The sequence below is a fragment of the Carassius gibelio genome, chromosome B1 (genome assembly GCF_023724105.1).
Source record: "Carassius gibelio isolate Cgi1373 ecotype wild population from Czech Republic chromosome B1, carGib1.2-hapl.c, whole genome shotgun sequence".
Taxonomy (NCBI): Eukaryota; Metazoa; Chordata; class Actinopteri; order Cypriniformes; family Cyprinidae; genus Carassius; species Carassius gibelio.
Genome location: NC_068396.1, coordinates 17,805,516 through 17,825,408, shown reverse-complemented (window position 1 = coordinate 17,825,408; position 19,893 = coordinate 17,805,516). Strand labels below are relative to the sequence as shown.

Here is a 19,893-nt window from a genome sequence, read left to right as displayed (position 1 = left end):
AACTTCCAGAGGGGACACCATCCCAGTTGCTAAAAAAAACAAACAAAAAAAAACCTGCACCATTCTCCCATCTGCGCTCGTGATCACTCACACCTCATGTTTGCGGCTGAATGTTCGTAATTGACAGAGAAAAGAAAACTAAAGAAAGTAAAAAAAAAAAAAAAAACAGGCATAAATTTGCCTTGACATTGGACATTCAAGAGTCTCAAATTTAGGGACCGTCTCTAAAGTTACATGTGATATTGTTATACACTTTTCTAACGTCAGTAGCATTTGAAGAGAATGACTTACAGTCATAAAAACAACTGTAATTGTTCATCTAGGTGACAGCTATAATGCACAATTAAATTGAATGTTTTATGTTTATTAAAACAAACTGTAAGTCAAATGTAAATTATGCTACTTTTTCACATGGGCTCAAATGCAAATTTGAAGCTCAATAGCATTTGAGGAGAAAGACTTGCAGTCACAAAACAATTTTAATGTGTTAATTTAGGTGTCAGCTACAATGCACTAATTTTCAAATGCATACATTTTTTATAAATGCTTATGCCCGCTGGGCACAGTTTTCCCGATGCCACCGGGGTGGCGTTGCACTGACGGCTTGAGCCCGCCATCGCTGCTTGCAGCTATATTTAGGGCCCGAGCACCGAGGTGCGAGGACCCTCTTGTATCTGCTTTGTTTATTAGGGCTCAAGCCCAAAGGGCGAGAGGCCTATTGTTTTCCTTAGGATTATTTTTTATTATTATTATTATTATTATTATTTTTTTTTTTTTTTTTTCAACGTCTCGGGGGCTTTTGGGGCCCTTAACGTGCTTAAAAAGTCTTGAAAATTGGCACACAGATTGGAACCTGCGGCCATTAGGGCCGGGCAGAGACTGATACACGGGCGTGGCACAGGGGCTCTACAGCGCCCCCTGGAATATGGAGGGCCATATATCATACATTCTTGCTCGTAGACGTATGAAACTCGGTACACATATAAATCTCATCAATCCAAACAACTTTTGTATTGCATATCATAGGCTCCGCCCAACAGGAAGTTGGCTATTTAGGGTTTAGTATTCAAATTTTTCGTCAAAGTTGTGGGGGCTTTTGGGGTCCTTAACATACTCAAAAACTCTTGAAAATTTGCGCACACTTTGGAATCTGTGGCCTTTAGGAGCCTGCAGAGGCTGGGACCCGGGCGTGGCACAGGGGCTCTACGGCGCCCCCTGGAACACAGTCAAAAATTTTGATGTATAGCTCACACATACTTGCACATATTCATATGAAACTCAGTACACATATAGATCTCATCGTGCCGAACAACTTTCGTATTGCATGTCATAGGCTCCACCCAACAGGAAGTCAGCTATTTAGAGTTATGTAAAAAGCGCATGCTCTGGAATTTGAAATACTTGTCATAGGATTTTTTCTCGATTGCCGCCAAACTCGGTCAACATGATCTCAAGACACTGGGGATGAAAAATTGCCAGGGGATTTTTGATATCTCGAAAGGTTTGCTCGTGGCGAGGCGTTGAAATTATGGCGAGAAATTAGAAACAGGAAGTGTCTAATACCATCCACATACATTTCCTGATTTTAATCAAACTTCATCAGATTATTCGTTGTATGATGTCGATCGCATATATGTGACTATTAGGAGTCAAAGTTATAGCGCCACCAACTGGCAGAAGGAAGTGTGTCATTTTCAAAATGATTTGAATTCAGCATCTTATTATTACTCGATTTGCTTCAAACTTCATCAGAATAATGTTAAAACACAGCTGATATAAATCTGCAAGGGGGATATTGATATCTAAAAAATTGTTGCCGTGGCAACATGTCAAACTGGAATACTTCTCAGGTGATTTTGAGGCAAATAACATACTTAGAATTTCACAAAACTCTGAACACACATCAGTATTTCTGATAGGAACTTAAATTGTGAATGGATTTTGGATAGCTTGAATGGTTTTGCCGTGGTGATTTTTTTAAATGACCTTACAAAGGGAATCATTATTGTATTTTTAAATTGCAGCTTCCAAACACGTCAAATAATTTTTTCATACAGATGAAAAAGTCATTCTGAGGAAATATGCATAGTTTCACGACTTTACAACACTGTATGGATAACAGAAAATTAAAAAAACTGTCAGACATCTCATCTCACTCTGTCCCTCTGTTTGAGTGTGTGTGCTTAGACTTCCATTGTCTGAGAGAAATAGCGCCCCTACAGGTTCAATTCCCGGACTTTTACTTTCACTTTTAAATCGGTTAAAAATACAAAATACTTAGATTTAATTCACACTGACAAGCTAAACCAACATATCTGATTATTACCGGTTCAGGGCTCATGGATAAATTATTTCTGGCCAGAGATACGTGAGAAATAGGAGAGATGAATCACTGCTGTGATCACGAGCGTCTGGAGTAAAGAGCTCAGAGAAAACGAATTTATTCCTGTTTTAAAGCTTTTAAAAATAAATTATTACAGCGATATCACACAATCAACCAATTAGAACACACCAAGAGCTAAATTAAGATGTTTTTGAACTGTTTGTGTGAAAATGAAATATTTGCAGCTGCCTATCTGAAATCACCGCCTCCGATCAGCGCGTACAGTGTCCAGCTCAAAACAAACGAATTTATTCTTGTTTAAGAGCTTTTTTAAATAAAATATTACCACAAATGCACACAATAAACCCATTGTAACACAACAAGAGCTAAATGCAGGTGTTTGTGACCTGTTTAAGTGTGCAAGACTATTTGAAAGCGCGACTGGCAGAATAACATATCTCTCGAGCTGCAGGATTCTGGCTTTCGTCGTACGAACGAACACATAACGGACAAGATTATTTCAAAACACATAATAGCTTGGCGACTATAAACGAAAACAGCCACGTGAACATAAACTGGATCTACTGGATTTGAATATTAAAGTGACCACATTTACCACTTGTTTCTGTCTTCAATTTTAATCTATATAAAAAAGGAAACTCATTCGACTTGGCTGCTTTTTTAATGTGTGCGTATTTATTTATTTATCTTTTTATACATTTTGTATAATTTCATAGTTTGTGTATTACAATTATAAAAACAAAAATAAAATTAGCCACTCACATAGAAATAGCTTAGGCCTTAACCTTTTTCTGACAGTTTTAGGGATTTTTAAAAATCCTAAAAAAAAACTTATTTGTGCTGCAAATAATAATTTCAAACTCATTTGATACTGACCTATGACATCCTGTGACATTATATTTATTTTAATTTACATAATCTCATGGATGTAACAGTAAATCTGTTCAGCTCACAGATCAATACTAAGCTGTAATGCAAGCAGAACTTTCACAAATGCTTATGAGTCATTTAAGGATTTGATAACACTGTAAAATAATGTCTAATTTGTTAACATTAGCAAATTCATTGATAACACTTTATAATAACTGCACTCATTATTAAATAGTCAGTTCATGCTTTATAAAGCCTTGTCCCAATATCAATAGTCAGTAGTAAGCAGTTTATAAATACAGCTATAAATAGCTTGTCCTTGGTTTATAAGCACATTTATTAAAAATGAGAGTAAGTTATCTTCCTATGAAAAATAAAAGATAAAAATAAACAAACAACAACACAGATTGATACAGAACTCAGAAATTTTATTGTGGATTTATGATAAAGCCTGCAAATGAATTCATACTCCTCCTCATACTACTCCATACTCCTTTTTCAACATTATGCCTATATACTGAGATGTTAAATTGTGAATGGGTTTAGGATAGCTTAAATGGTGTTGCCATAGAGATTTATTAAAGTAACATAAAAAAATACAATAGTTATTTTACTATATCTTTACAATTTTTCATTCTAAGTCTTCATAATTTTTTATATAAGTAGAAGTCCTCATTTGAAGGAAGCACAGTAAGTTTCATAGCTTTATCACTTTCAAGAGCCAGCATAAAATTAAAACTATCATAACATATAAATCAAGCTTGCAATTCTTAGTACCAATAATGGCCACCAGATGAAGCTATAGGATCACTTTTAAATAATTATTGTAGAAACAAGTATGATTTAAATCATTTATAGAAATCTTTCAAAGAAAAATAATATGAATTTTATGTATTTTACTGATAAAATGACCCTCACTTTATTAGAATAACAAGCCGAAGTATTGTGAACTGTATATTAAGAATAATTCTTCATAGGCTTTATGGACAGATACGTTTTGAGTGACTCTTGAAGGATCAGCACCACATCCTCTTTTACCACTGTTTAAAGAATGTATCTTACAGAACAGGTGCGGATGAATTTTGAATAGCTTGAATGGTTTTGTCGTGGTGATTTTTTTAAATAACAGTAAAAAGTAACCAGTAAATGTCTTTTATTTTTTTAAGTACAGCTTCTAAACACTTCAAAAAAATGTACACATAGAATTTTTTACAGAACTGCCACTTTCCTGGAGTCTCAGAATTACAATGTGTCAGGTTCTGAGAAATCAAAGATTCCAAAAAATGATTTAATTAGAATACCATGAAGTATTGTGAAATACTATATATTAAGACTTTATATATAGGCTTTATGAACCGATTAGAGTGACTCGTGAAGGACCAGCACCACCTCCTCTTGTTCGATGGTTTGAGGAATATATCTTCCAGAATCCGGGATTAAGATTTAGGAGCTCATTTTTATTCCACCTCCTTTCCTGAAAGTCTGTCTTGCAGAACTGACTAAAAATTAATCTTCACATTAATTCCTAATTATTTTGCAATTATTTTTGTCAGTTTTTCTTGACCTGTTTTTTTTTTTTCTTCTTCTTTTCTGACCTCATGACCCAGTCAGCATTTTTGTACAATGGTCAAGTCTTAACTTATCCATTTCTGTATTGCATTTGTGTTTGATATTTCTCATGGGTATTTCATAATTTTCGACTTTGAGTTAAAACAGTTTGAGTTAAAACTCTTTTTTAGTGCATTTCATCTGTAAAAGAAAACATGCCTAATAATTCTGCACATGAATATAAGGAGTTTTTCTCTTCCAGCTTTCCTGGACTATTGTATAGCACTCATAAATGATTAAATAAAAAATAATGGTAGTTATTAAGATTGATATGGTTTGGGATTGGTAAAATGTGCTTGGAAAAAAATCACAATAAAACAATGTTTTAATGTTTAAGTTTGGAATATTAACTGACATGAATGAATGCTATATAAATATTGTTCATGTTAACATAATGTTTATAAATGAAATCTTATCGTAAAGTGTTACTAAAGTTATATATATATATATATATATATTGTTCTGTGAATGTGATTTTAAAGTCTAGATGATTCGGATTAACCCTTTAACCGCCATATCCTTTAAAACCTCACTGCCAGAGGGATATTGTGAATGCATGTGCCCGCTGGACACAGTTTACCTGATGCCACCGGGGTGGCGATGGCATTGGTGGCTTGAGCCCGCCATCGCTGCTTGCAGCTATATTTATTATTATTATTATTATTTTCCAACGTCTCGGGGGCTTTTGGGGCCCTTAACGTGCTTAAAAAGTCTTGAAAATTGGCACACAGATTGGAACCTGCGGCCATTAGGGCTGGGCAGAGACTGATACACGGGCGTGGCACAGGGGCTCTACAGCGCCCCCTGGAATATGGAGGGCCATATATCATACATTCTTGCTCGTAGACGTATGAAACTCGGTACACATATAAATCTCATCAATCCAAACAACTTTTGTATTGCATATCATAGGCTCCGCCCAACAGGAAGTTGGCTATTTAGGGTTTAGTATTCAAATTTTTCGTCAAAGTTGTGGGGGCTTTTGGGGTCCTTAACATACTCAAAAACTCTTGAAAATTTGCGCACACTTTGGAATCTGTGGCCTTTAGGAGCCTGCAGAGGCTGGGACCCGGGCGTGGCACAGGGGCTCTACGGCGCCCCCTGGAACACAGTCAGAAATGTTGATGTATAGCTCACACATACTTGCACATATTCATATGAAACTCAGTACACATATAGATCTCATCGTGCCGAACAACTTTCGTATTGCATGTCATAGGCTCCACCCAACAGGAAGTCAGCTATTTAGAGTTATGTAAAAAGCGCATGCTCTGGAATTTGAAATACTTGTCATAGGTTTTTTTCTCGATTGTCGCCAAACTCGGTCAACATGATCTCAAGACACTGGGGATGAAAAATTGCCAGGGGATTTTTGATATCTCGAACGGTTTGCTCGTGGCGAGGCGTTGAAATTATGGCGAGAAATGAGAAACAGGAAGTGTCTAATACCGTCCACATACATTTCCTGATTTTAATCAAACTTCATCAGATTATTCGTTGTATGATGGCGATTGCATATATGTGACTATTAGGAGTCAAAGTTATAGCGCCACCAACTGGCAGAAGGAAGTGTGTCATTTTCAAAATGATTTGAATTCAGCATCTTATTATTACTCGATTTGCTTCAAACTTCATCAGAATAATGTTAAAACACAGCCGATATAAATCTGCAAGGGGGATATTGATATCTAAAAAATTGTTGGCGTGGCAACATGTCAAACTGGAATACTTCTCAGGTGATTTTGAGGCAAATAACATACTTAGAATTTCACAAAACTCTGAACACACATCAGTATTTCTGATAGGAACTTAAATTGTGAATGGATTTTGGATAGCTTGAATGGTTTTGCCGTGGTGATTTTTTTAAATGACCTTACAAAGGGAATCATTATTGTATTTTTAAATTGCAGCTTCCAAACACGTCAAAGAGTTTTTTTCATACAGATGAAAAAGTCATTCTGAGGAAATATGCATAGTTTAACGACTTTACAACACTGTATGGATAACAGAAAATTAAAAAACTGTCAGACATCTCATCTCACTCTGTCCCTCTGTTTGAGTATATGTGCTTCAGACTTCCATTGTCTGAGAGATATAGCGCCCCTACAGGTTCAATTCCCGGACTTTTACTTTCACTTTTAAATCGGTTAAAAATATAAATAAATACTTAGATTTAATTCACACTGACAAGCTAAACCAACATATCTGATTATTACCGGTTCAGGGCTCATGGATAAATTATTTCTGGCCAGAGATACGTGAGAAATAGGAGAGATGAATCACCGCTGTGATCACGAGCGTCTGGAGTAAAGAGCTCAGAGAAAACGAATTTATTCCTGTTTTAAAGCTTTTAAAAATAAATTATTACAGCGATATCACACAATCAACCAATTAGAACACACCAAGAGCTAAATTCAGATGTTTTTGAACTGTTTGTGTGAAAATGAAATATTTGTGGCTGCCTATCTGAAATCACGCCTCCGATCAGCGCGTACAGTGTCCAGCTCAAAACAAACGAATTTATTCTTGTTTAAGAGCTTTTTTAAATAAAATATTACCACAAATGCAAACAAAAAACCCACTGTAACACAACAAGAGGTAAATGCAGGTGTTTGTGACCAGTTTAAGTGTGCAAGACTATTTGAAAGCGCGACTGGCAGAATAACATATCTCTCGAGCTGCAGGTTTCTGCCTTTCGTCGTACGAACGAACACATCACGGACTAGATTATTTCAAAATACATAATAGCTTGGCGAATATAAACGAAAACAGCCACGTGAACATAAACTGGATCTACTGGATTTGAATATTAAAGTGACCACATTTACCACTTGCTTCTCTCTTCAATTTTAATCTATATAAAAAAGGAAACTCATTCGACTTGGCTGCTTTTTTAATGTGTGCGTATTTATTTATTTACCTTTTTATACATTTTGTATAATTTCATAGTTTGTGTATTACAATTATAAAAACAAAAATAAATTTAGCCACTCACATAGAAATAGCTTAGGCCTTAAACTTTTTCTGACAGTTTTAGGGATTTTTAAAAATCCTAAAAAAACTTATTTGTGCTGCAAATAATAATTTCAAACTCATTTGATACTGACCTATGACATCCTGTGACATTATATTTATTTGAATTTACATAATCTCATGGATGTAACAGTAAATCTGTTCAGCTCACAGATCAATACTAAGCTGTAATGCAAGCAGAACTTTCACAAATGCTTATGAGTCATTTAAGGATTTGATAACACTGTAAAATAATGTCTAATTTGTTAACATTAGCAAATGCATTGATAACACTTTATAATAACTGCACTCATTAGTAAATAGTCAGTTCATGCTTTATAAAGCCTTGTCCCAATATTAATAGTCAGTAGTAAGCAGTTTATAAATACAGCTATAAATAGCTTGTCCTTGGTTTATAAGCACATTTATTAAAAAGGAGAGTAAGTTATCTTCCTATGAAAAATAAAAGATAAAAATAAACAAACAACAACACAGATTGATACAGAACTCAGAAATTTTATTGTGGATTTATGATAAAATCAGCCTGTAAATGAATTCATACTCCTCCTCATACTACTCCATACTCCTTTTTCAACATGATGCCAATATACTGAGATGTTAAATTGTGAATGGGTTTAGGATAGCTTAAATGGTGTTGCCATAGAGATTTATTAAAGTAACATAAAAAATACAATAGTTATTTTACTATATCTTTAAAATTTTTCATTCTAACTCTTCATAATTTTTTATATAAGTAGAAGTCCTCATTTGAAGGAAGCACAGTAAGTTTCATAGCTTTATCCTTTTCAAGAGCCAGCATAAAATTAAAACTATCATAACTTATAAATCAAGCTTGCAATTCTTAGTACCTATAATGGCCACCAGAGGGAGCTATAGGATTACTTTTAAATAATTATTGGAGAAACGAGTATGATTTAAATAATTTATAGAAATCTTTCAAATAAAATAATATGTATTTTAGGAATTTTACTGATAAAATGACCCTCACTTAATTAGAATAACAAGCTGAAGTATTGTGAACTGTATATTAAGAATAATTCTTTATAGGCTTTATGGACAGATACGTTTTGAGTGACTCTTGAAGGTTCAGCACCACATCCTCTTTTACCACTGTTTAAAGAATTAATCTTACAGAACAGGTGTGAATGAATTTGGGATAGCTTGAATGGTTTTGTCGTGGTGATTTTTTGAAATAATAGTAAAAAAGGAACCAGTAAATGTCTTTTTATTTTTTTAAAGTGCAGCTTCTAAACACTTCAAAAAAAATGTACACATAGAAGACCAGTCATTCTGAGGCATATTTCCTCAGAATGACTGGTCTCATGACAATAGTTTCATGACTATACAACACTATATGGATGATAGAAAATTAAAAAACTATCATACATCTGATGTCACTCTGTCCCTCTGTCACTGTAGGTAATGTGTGTGTGTGTGTTAAGTGAATTAGGTGTGAAACTATCAGGGAGCATTTAGTCTCCAGCGCCAACATTTTACAGAACTGCCACTTTCCTGGAGTCTCCAGAATTACTCGGTGTCAGGCTCTGAGAGACTTAAGATTCCAAAAAATGATTTAATTAGAATACCATGAAGTATTGTGAAATACTATATATTAAGGCTTTATATATAGGCTTTATGAACAGATTAAAGAGACTCGTGAAGGACCAGCACCACCTCCTCTTGTTCGATGGTTTGAGGATTAAGATTTAGGAGCTCATTTTTATTCCACCTCCTTTCCTGAAAGTCTGTCTTGCAGAATTGACTAAAAATTAATCTTCACATTATTTCCTAATTATTTTGCAATTCTTTTTGTTAGTTCTTCTTGACCTGTTTTTCTCTTCCAGCTTTCCTGGACTATTGTATAGCACTCATAAATGATTAAATAAAAAATAATGGTAGTTATTAAGATTGATATGGTTTGGAATTGGTAAAATGTGCTTGGAAAAAAAATCACAATAAAACAATGTTTTAATGTTTAAGTTTGGAATATTAACTGACATGAATGAATGCTATATAAATATTGTTCATGTTAACATAATGTTTATGAATGGAATCTTATTGTAAAGTGTTACTAAAGTTATATATATATATATTGTTCTGTGAATGTGATTTTAAAGTCTAGATGATTCGGATTAACCCTTTAACTGCCATATCCTTTAAAACCTCACTGCCAGAGGGATATTGTGAATGCATGTGCCCGCTGGGCACAGTTTACCTGATCCCACCGGGGTGGCGATGGCACTGGTGGCTTGAGCCCGCCATCGCTGCTTGCAGCTATATTTAGGGCTCAAGCCCGAAGGGGCGAAGAGCCCTATTGTTCTTCTAAGGATTATTCTTGTTATTAGGGCTCAAGCCCGAAGGGGCGAAGAGCCCTATTGTTCTTCTAAGGATTATTAGGGCCCGAGCCAATGGGCGCAGGGCCCTATTGTTCCCCTAAGGATTATTCTTATTATTTTTATTTTTTTTTTAACCTTCCGGGGGTTTTTGGGGGCCTTAACATACTCAAAAACTCTTGAAAATTGGCATACACATTGGAACCTGCGGCCATCAGGTCGCCGCAGAGACTGGAACCCGGGCGTGGCATAGGAGCTCTACAGCGCCCCCTGGAACACCGTCAGAAAATCCTGAACCATAGCTCACACATACTTACATGTATTTATATGAAACTCAGTACACTTATAGATCTCATTGAGCCGAACAACTTTCACACTCTATGTCATAGGCTCCGCCCAACAGGAAGTCAGCTATTCAGGGCTGTTTAAAAAAAGCATGCTCTGGAATTTGAAATACTCCTCTGAGGTTTTCCACCTGTTCGTCACAAAACTTGGTGAACATGATCTCAAGACATTGAGGATGAAAAATTGCGAGGGGATTTTTGATATCTCGAACGGTTCGCCCGTGGTGAGGCGTTGAAATTAGGGCACAAAATTTGAAACAGGAAGTGCCTAATAACATCTGCGTACATTTCCTGAGTTTCATCAAACTTCATCGGTTTGTTTATTGTAATATGTTACTCGCATATATGTAACTATAAGGTGTCAAAGTTACAGCGCCACCAACTGGCAGCAGGAAGTGTGTCATTTTCAAAATTCTTTTAATTCAGCGTCTTATTTTTACTCGATTTGCTTCAAACTTCATCAGAATAATGACAAAATACAGCTGATGTAAATCTGTTGTGGGTATACTGATATCTAATATAGTGTTGCCATGGCAACGTGTCAAACTTGAATATTCTGTTATGGTGATTTTGAGGCAGACAACAAGCTCAGATTTACATTAAACTCAGAACACATATCCGTATTAATGATATCTAGACAATGGCATAAGCTTTTAAAAGGACGTGATAGAGGCACTCTATAGCGCCACCTTTTGTCAAAAGTGGGGGGGTTAGTTTTAGCTACAGACACCAAACTTGGTACATAAATTGTTCTTATCAAGACGGACAATTTTCTAATTCACAGTCATAAGCTACGACCAACAGGAAGTCAGCTATTTTGATTTGAATATGTATTTTTGGCAAATTCGGCTGTGAATTAATGCATACTCCTCACAGGGGAAGTGCACTATACACACCAAACTTTGTCTACATGTTGAAAAAACATTGAGGAACTTAAATTGCGAATGGATTTTGAATAGCTTGAACGGTTTTGCCGTGGTGATTTTTTGAAATAACAGTAAAAAGGGAAACATTAATTGTCTGGTATTTTTAAATTGCAGCTTCCAAACATTTCAAAACCATTTTTCATTTAGAGAACATGCGATTCTGAGGAAATATGCATAGTTTCACAACTTTACAACACTGTAAGATTAAAATAAAATTATAAAACTGTCAGACATCTGATCTCACTCTCTGGCATTGTCTCTGTGTGAGGGAAAGGGGGGGGGGGTGCTTGAGGACCTGCCTGACAGAGAGAGAGAGAGATAGGGAGAGAGAGAGAGAGTTAACATCTCTTTAATCACCAGAAAAAAACTGTAATTGTGTGTTGTTGATTTTTTTCATCATTACAGCTTAAGAAATCTCTCTATCATTTTCTATCATTTTTAGGGACGAAAAAAACCTAGTACAATTTGTAGGGCTCAGACAAAATGATTTTATATAATTAGGTTAAGAATTATGTAAATTGCAAAATAAAAAAAGATTTTAAAAATACATACACGATGACTTGTATATATTTTTTTATTCTGATAATAATTATAAACTTATTTGATACTGACCTATGACAGCCATTCTGTGACATGACATGACATGACCTGAATTTACACAATCTTGCTGATTTAACAGTAAAACAGTTCAGCTCACAGATAAAGACTAAGCTGTAATGCAGGCAAACATATTTTACAAATGCTTATAGATCAATAAAATTGTTAAAAATGCTTTTTCACAAAGTACATAATAATAAGGCACGTTGATATTCTGATGACATTTTTTTCCAAGTACATTTTACCAATTTCAAATCACATCAATCTTAATAAATACTATAGATCTGGTATTTCATGATTTATGAGTGATATATATAATTTTCCTCGATGGCTGGAAGTGAAATACTCATATTCAGGAGTGCTGAATTTTTAGGCATGTCTTCTTGTCATGCATTGGTCATTGAGCTCATTGTAGCGATGCTTCAGGTGTTGAAATAGATTTGTTATAGATTATACAGGTTCACTGTTTGAAGAGTGTATACAGTATGTGTATGTGGTGCAGACGCAGTAGCGAGAGCATGTTATTGTTACACAAAAACACATTAAAATAATGTGCGAGCATGAATCTCTCCGCTTGCATGCACATTTCCTTTACTTTGACAAAAAACGCGTCCTCTGATACATGCTGCTTTTGCTCGGAGAGCGTGCGCGCACTTAAAACCCATTTCCTCTGCTCAAACTGTGTCCTGTGCACTCACAACTCTCTCTATGCTCATGCGCTAGATATTCATTCTTTTCACACCTTTCTACTTCTAACCTTTTCTGTTCACATCTTTTACCATGTGCAGTGTGAATGCTCTGATCCATTAACATGGGCTCTGAAAAAAATATGCATTACAGATAGAGCTTGTGAACCTGGCCTTGCATAGGTATATGCACAGTCTGTCCTGTTCTCCTGCTCCATTTAGGAACGCTTCATTCGGACTGGTTCAGATAGCAACACCAAACTTGCAGTGTGTAATACCTATCATGGCCACCACCAGATGGAGCTATAGGATTACTTTTAAATAATTGTTTTAGAAACGTCTATAAAGCATTTAAATTATTTATAAAAATCTTTCAAAGTAAAACAATATGTATTTTAAAAAGCTAATGAATTTTACTGGTAATATAGTTTTATATAATAATTTCAGAAATGTTTATAGATCAATAAAAGTATTTTTAAAAATGGTTATAGATCATGAAAAGTGCGAATAAGCTCTCTTTGGTTTACATTAGTTAATGCATTAACTAACATGAAATAACAATGAACAATCTATTTTTCAGATAATTTATTAATCTTTTTTATGTTAGTTATTCCTATCATTGAAAATATTATTATTTATGTTTTTTCACAGTACATAAACTAATTTTAAAATAAAAATGTAATAAAAAAAATATTATTAATAATGTATTAAAATATTTTAACTAAGCTTTAATTAACATTTATATAAACACTTATATTGAAAGAGACTGAAATTGAAGTAATTTTTACTTTTAAAAACCACTTGTAAGACACAGTTAACAAATGCAGTGAGCAGATGAAAGGACAGAACAACAAAGATATATAGTGCCCCCTATTGGCAACAGGAAGTGTCATATTTTACACTGCGACAAACTACTCCTAGAAATTTTTTGACATTAATGTCTTTTTCGTGGTCAGTCTATCTTGAGTTTTTGTTAAGGGTCGTGTCCATGGCGCCATGACAAAATTGATGTCTCGCCATAGGAAGAGAAGTTGTTGTAACTCAGGCATAAAATATTCGATCTTCCCCAAACTTCAAATGTTTGATAAGAGTCTTGGCCTGAACACATCTGAAGGAAAATATTCCATTATAATGATAGCGCCACCTGCTGGCAAAAAGAAGATTGGCACATATAAATGACTTTGACATATTCCACTTATATTTACGACTTTAAATGCATATTTCTCGCCGTTCGCTTTTTTTACTAAAGCCGCTTGCTGGCGGTGAGCCCGGGTGCGAGGGCCCGATCATCGCTGCTTGCAGCTTTAATTCTTCTTCTTATTATTATTATTTTTATTTTTTATTAAACCTTCCGGGGGTTTTTGGGGGCCTTAACATGCTCAAAAACTCTTGAAAATTGGCACACACATTGGAATCTGCGGCCATCAGGATGCCACAGAGACTGGGACCCGGGCGTGGCACAGGGGCTCTACAGCGCCCCCTGGAACACAGTCAGAAATCTTGAACCATAGCTCACACACACTAGCATGTATTTATATGAAACTCAGTACACTTATAGATGTCATTGAGCCGAACAACTTTCACACTTTATGTCATAGGCTCCGCCCAACAGGAAGTCAGCTATTCAGGGCTGTTTAAAAAAAGCATGCTCTGGAATTTGAAATACTCCTCTGAGGTTTTCAACCCGTTCGCCACGAAGCTCGGTGAACATGATCTCAAGACATTGGGGATGAAAAATTGCGAGGGGATTTTTGATATCTCGAACGGTTTGCCCGTGACGAGGCGTGGAAATTATGGCTAGAAATGAGAAACAGGAAATGTCTAATAACATCCACATACATTTCCTGAGTTTGATCAAACTTCATTGGTTTGTTCGTTGTATGATACCGATCGTATATATGTGACTATTAAGAGTCAACATTATAGCGCCACCAACTGGCAGCAGGAAGTGTGTCATTTTCCAAATGCTTTGAATTCAGCATCTTATTTTTACTCAATTTACTTAAAACTTCATCAGAATAATGACAAAACACGGCCGATGTAAATCTGTTGTGGGGATATTGATATCTGATATAGTGTTGCCATGGCAACGTGTCAAACTTGAATGTTCTGTTATGGTGAGTTTGAGGCAGACAACAAGCTCAGATTTACATGAAACTCAAAACACATATCAGTATTAGTGATAGCTAGACAATGGCAAAAGCTTTTAAAAGGGCGTGAAGGAGGCACTCTATAGCGCCACCTTTTGTCAAAAGTGGGGGGGTTAGTTTTAGCTACAGACACCAAACTTGGTACATAAATTGTTCTTTTCAAGACGGACAACTTTCTAATTCACAGTCATCAGCTACGATCAACAGGAAGTCGGCTATTTTGATTTGAATGTGTATTTTTGAGATTTTACAGTTGTGAATTAATGAATACTCCTCACAGGGGAAGTACACTATACACACCAAACGTTGTCTACATGAAGAAAAAACATCGAGGAACTTAAATTGCGAACAGATTTTGGTTAGCTTGAACGGTTTTGTCGTGGTGATTTTTTGAAATGACAGTAAGAAGTGAAACATTAATCGTCTTGTATTTTTAAATTGCAGCTTCCAAACCTTTAAAAAACATTTTTAATTTAGAAAACCAGTGATTCTGAGGAAATATGCATAGTTTCATGACTTTACAGCACTGTATGATTAAAAGAAAATTAAAAAACTGTCAGACATCTGATCTCACTCTGTCACTCTGTGTGCTGACTCTGTGTGTGTGTGTGTGAGTGTGAGTGGGGGAGGGGTGTGAGCTGAGTGGCAGACAGACAGAGAGAGAGAGAGAGAGAGAGAGAGAGACTTAAACATCTCTTTAATCACCAGAAAAAAAACTGTATTTTAAATAGTTATTTTTTTGTTGTTGTTGCTAATTGTGCTGTTATCATTACATCTTAAGAAATATCTTAGGCCTTATCCTTTTCTGACAGTTTCAGGGATTAAAAAAAATCCTAAAAAACCTTATTTGTGCTGCAAATAATAATTTCAAACTCATTTGATACTGACCTCTGTCACCCTGTGACATGACATTTATTTGAATTTACATAATCTCAAGGATGTAACAGTAAAACTGTTCAGCTCACAGATGAAGACTAAGCTTTAATGCAAGCAGAACTATTTCACAAATGCTTATAGGTTAATGAAATCATAACAAAACACTTTTAAATTATTTAAGGATTTGGTAACACTTTAAAATAATGTCTCAATTGTTAACATTGGTAAATGCATTGGTAACACTTCATAATAGCTGCAATTCTTAGCTAAGCATTAGTAAATAGTCAGTTCATGCTTTATATAGCCTTCTCCCAAAATTAATATTTTAGTAAGCATTTTATAAATACAGCTATAATTAAATTGTTCATGGTTTATATGCACATTTATTTTGAGGAGATTAAAGGCTGTAATCTCCCTAAAAAAAATGTAAAATAAAAAATAAAATAAATAAAATAAACAAACACAGAACTCATAAATATTTATTTCAAGATGCAATAAAAGAAAACTGTACACTTGAATTTATATATATATATATAAATAAAGTCACTTCCTGTTTGTTGTTGACGGCTGAACTGCGTTTGAGCTCCGTCACTATATTCTTTTCATTGACTATTTTTAACTTAAAAATCTATTTTATACACCATCGTTTCCGTTTATATAACGCGTGAATATATCCTCTATTGTATTCTACAACAAAAACAATCAGAGCGACTCGCTATCACTAGATTTATTTTGATCTCCCGGGTCCGCTATTAGCTTTTAGCCAGTTAGCATCAGCAAGCGTGGTTGCTGCTAACTGAGCTTACATTGCTAATACTCTATTCACACACATTACCACTGCTGTACTCACTGTTACTTGCTTTAATGGCGGATGAATGTCTCCACTCTGTGCAGCTCGAGCTCGAGGCCGTGGGGAAGCAGATTCGCGACCTGGAACGGAGGCAGGCCGAGCTGAGAGAGCGGAGAGCCGCGCTGGAATCATCCCGGGCTGACGCTCACAAGTCCGGGGTAAGTATACAGCGTGCTGTTAACAGTCCCACCACGTCTACTCCGTGTGTTTCTCTGCGCAGGCCCGGTGCACCCAGGACGCGATCTTCCCAGATGTCCTTCACTGCGACGCCGGGACACCACGGACCCTGGGTGCATCCACAGCGGAGGATGCGAGCCGGGTCCCGGGCGACGACATCTCCCCCTCCTGCCTTCGAGATCTCCATCCAGAACCGCTTCGCTCCCCTCCGCGAGACAGGACGCGACGCTGTGATCATCGGAGACTCCATCGTCCGACGCGTAAGTGCTACGTTAGCCGAAGGTAAAGTGCACACTCATTGTTTGCCTGGTGCTCGTGTTCTCGATGTTTCTGCGCAGATACCCGCGATCCTGAAGGACGACGAGAGCCCCAGAGCGGTCGTGCTTCACGCCGGGGTTAACGACACCACGCTGCGGCAGACGGAGACGCTGAAGAGGGACTTCAGGAGCCTGATCGAGACGGTTCGCAGCACGACGCCCGCGGCGACGATCGTCGTGTCAGGACCACTGCCCACGTATCGACGAGGACACGAAAGGTTCAGTAGACTTTTTGCTTTAAATGAATGGTTGTTGTCATGGTGTAAAGAACAGAAACTGCTATTTGTTAATAACTGGAATCTTTTCTGGGAGCGTCCTAGACTGTTTCGCGCTGATGGATTACACCCAGGGGCGTCGCTTCAGCCCCCCTAAACTTATGCCCAGCCCCCCTAAAAAATTATTTGATTAATTAATTAGTGATCGCTTCAGTCCCCTTTAAAAACTCATTTGAAACGGTGGCAAGCTGCATCAAGTTCCGGCTCCTCCCCTTATCTGAGTCTGCATGGATTCAGCGCGTTTTTCAATCCACAGGGGCGCCGAGCAGAGCGAACATCAGAGAGTACAAGGTGTGTGTGCGTGTGTGTGTGCGTGTGTGTGTGTTCTCGCATCCAATACCAATACGTCTTCGCTGCGTTCACCTTCAGCCTTTATCACGGTGTGACAGATGTTTTTTCTTCCAACAAAAATGAAGCGATTAACACCCATGAAAACATACTTTAGAAAACGATCATGATTTATTTTAATTTACTTTTCAAAATTCAAAACATATTATTGTGTATTTCGGCATTACATTATGCAGCCATCCACAGAAATGATTAAAGACACACATCATTGTCTGAAAGCACTAAATGTCACAGAGAGAGAAACATCATGTGGAGTTATTTTGTTTTGTATTATTAAATATGATTTTGTATTAAGTAATAATGAATCATTAGTGTATCATGATACATATATTAGAGTAAGAGTAAAGGGATCTGTGATTTTTTTTATTTTTATTTTTTATTTTAAGTAATTGATTTATAGAAGTGGCAAATTGATAATGGTGTTATTTTTAATAAATAGAAATAAATATAGAACAGATTAAACATATTGCCAATAGACAATTACATTAATACATGTTTTGTCTATATTCTTAATGAATATTAGCTGGTTAGTTAAATGATTTGAAATGAAATAAATTTCCAGGGGCTGACTTGATGTATAACCAACCGTATTGTTGATTATAAAGGCTAAAAAGCTAAAAATTATTAATAATAATAATAATAAAATATAATAATTTATTTTTCATTGTAGATGGATATACAAAAATTTTTTGTCGTGCGGGAGTAGGTCTGCAAATGAGCAACAGTCAGGTGAGAATAGAACAGACAGCCTCACACTCACACACACACACACACACACTCACACACACAATACCACTGTGTTCCCAAGATTCATTGCAGTCATTGAACCCTTATGTTGTTTTAATTTTCTGCAAATTTCCACATACATTTCATAAGAAAAAGCTGTGGTATCATCAAAGGATAAACATGAATGTCCTAATACTGAATCAGGAAGTCTTTATTGTAAAAATCTACATTCCCAATTCAAAATTTTCCAGTGATTGGTCACATCTAAAAAACTGTATTAGTTTTTTTTTTTACAGTGTTGTATATGGCTCAGTCAGTACTCCTACTCCCATATATGAAATACAGGGAATACAATGGAATAGTGGATTGCAATAAGGTTAGTAGTATACAACCCTACCCTAATAGTCAAATATAATTTTTTAATCATACCCTTATTGGGGGCTGAGCCCCCCTAAAATTAAAATCTTAGAATCGCCCCTGATTACACCCCAGTCGAGTCGGAGCGGAGCTTCTCTCTGACAACATCTCCAGGACACTTCGCTCCATGTGACTAGTAAGTCAATTCTCAAATAACCATTATGATGAGTTTTGTTCCACCCGCTTAAATGATAAAAGTACTTGTGCTGTAAAACCTATTAAGACTGTGTCTGTTCCCAGAATAGTGAGGTCAAAATATAAATATAAATATAATGTAGGATCTAGAAAAAATCTTATCGTAATTAAACCAGAAAAATGTAAAGTAAATGAACAAAAACAATTTTTAAAGTTTGGGCTCATAAATATTAGATCACTCACACCAAAAGCAGTTATTGTAAATGAAATGATCACAGATAATAGTTTTGATTTACTCTGCTTGACTGAAACCTGGCTAAAACCAAATGATTATTTTGGTCTAAATGAGTCTACTCCACCAAACTACTGTTATAAGCATGAGCCCCGTCAGACTGGTCGTGGCGGGGGTGTTGCAACAATATATAGTGATATTCTCAATGTTACCCAGAAAACAGGATACAGGTTTAACTCTTTTGAAATACTTCTGCTAAATGTTACTCTGTCAGACATGCAAAAGAAATCTAATGTATCTCTTGCTCTGGCTACTGTGTATAGACCACCAGGGCCGTATACAGAATTCCTAAAAGAATTTGCAGATTTCCTCTCAGACCTTCTAGTTACAGTTGATAAGGCGCTAATCATGGGAGATTTTAATATTCACGTTGATAATACAAATGATACATTAGGACTTGCGTTTACTGACCTAATAAACTCCTTTGGAGTCAAGCAAAATGTCACCGGGCCCACTCATCGTTTTAATCATACACTAGATTTAATTATATCGCATGGCATCGATCTTACTGCTATAGATATTGTACCTCAAAGTGATGATATTACAGACCATTTCCTCGTATCGTGCATGCTGCGTATAACTGATATTA

At 36.0% G+C, this 19,893-nt stretch overlaps 1 protein-coding gene and 1 long non-coding RNA gene across 11 annotated transcripts in view; one reads left to right on the top strand and one right to left on the bottom strand.

Annotated features, from left to right (window-relative positions):
- LOC127949673 (uncharacterized) overlaps positions 1-19,893 on the bottom strand; it is a 170,816-nt gene that overhangs the window by 5,927 nt on the left and 144,996 nt on the right. For 5 of the 7 annotated variants that reach the window (XR_008152412.1, XR_008152410.1, XR_008152416.1 and 2 more), the window contains exon 3: positions 9,081-9,584. The exons of 1 other annotated variant lie outside the window; for it this stretch is intronic. This is a non-coding gene — a long non-coding RNA (uncharacterized LOC127949673). Of the gene's footprint in view, positions 1-4,371; positions 4,681-9,080; positions 9,585-19,893 lie in introns of those variants that run through there. One more of the 7 variants, XR_008152415.1, reaches the window with a different exon arrangement.
- LOC127949660 (uncharacterized) overlaps positions 16,294-19,893 on the top strand; it is a 170,722-nt gene continuing 167,122 nt past the window's right edge. Inside the window, exons 1-3 of one of the 4 annotated variants that reach the window (XM_052547116.1) lie at positions 16,299-16,775; positions 16,838-17,054; positions 17,133-17,329. In XM_052547116.1, coding sequence (XP_052403076.1) covers positions 16,869-17,054; positions 17,133-17,329 — 383 coding nt within the window. In that variant the 5' untranslated portion in view covers positions 16,299-16,775; positions 16,838-16,868. Of the gene's footprint in view, positions 17,055-17,132; positions 17,455-19,893 lie in introns of those variants that run through there. The other 3 variants (XM_052547118.1, XM_052547117.1, XM_052547115.1) reach the window with 3 other exon arrangements.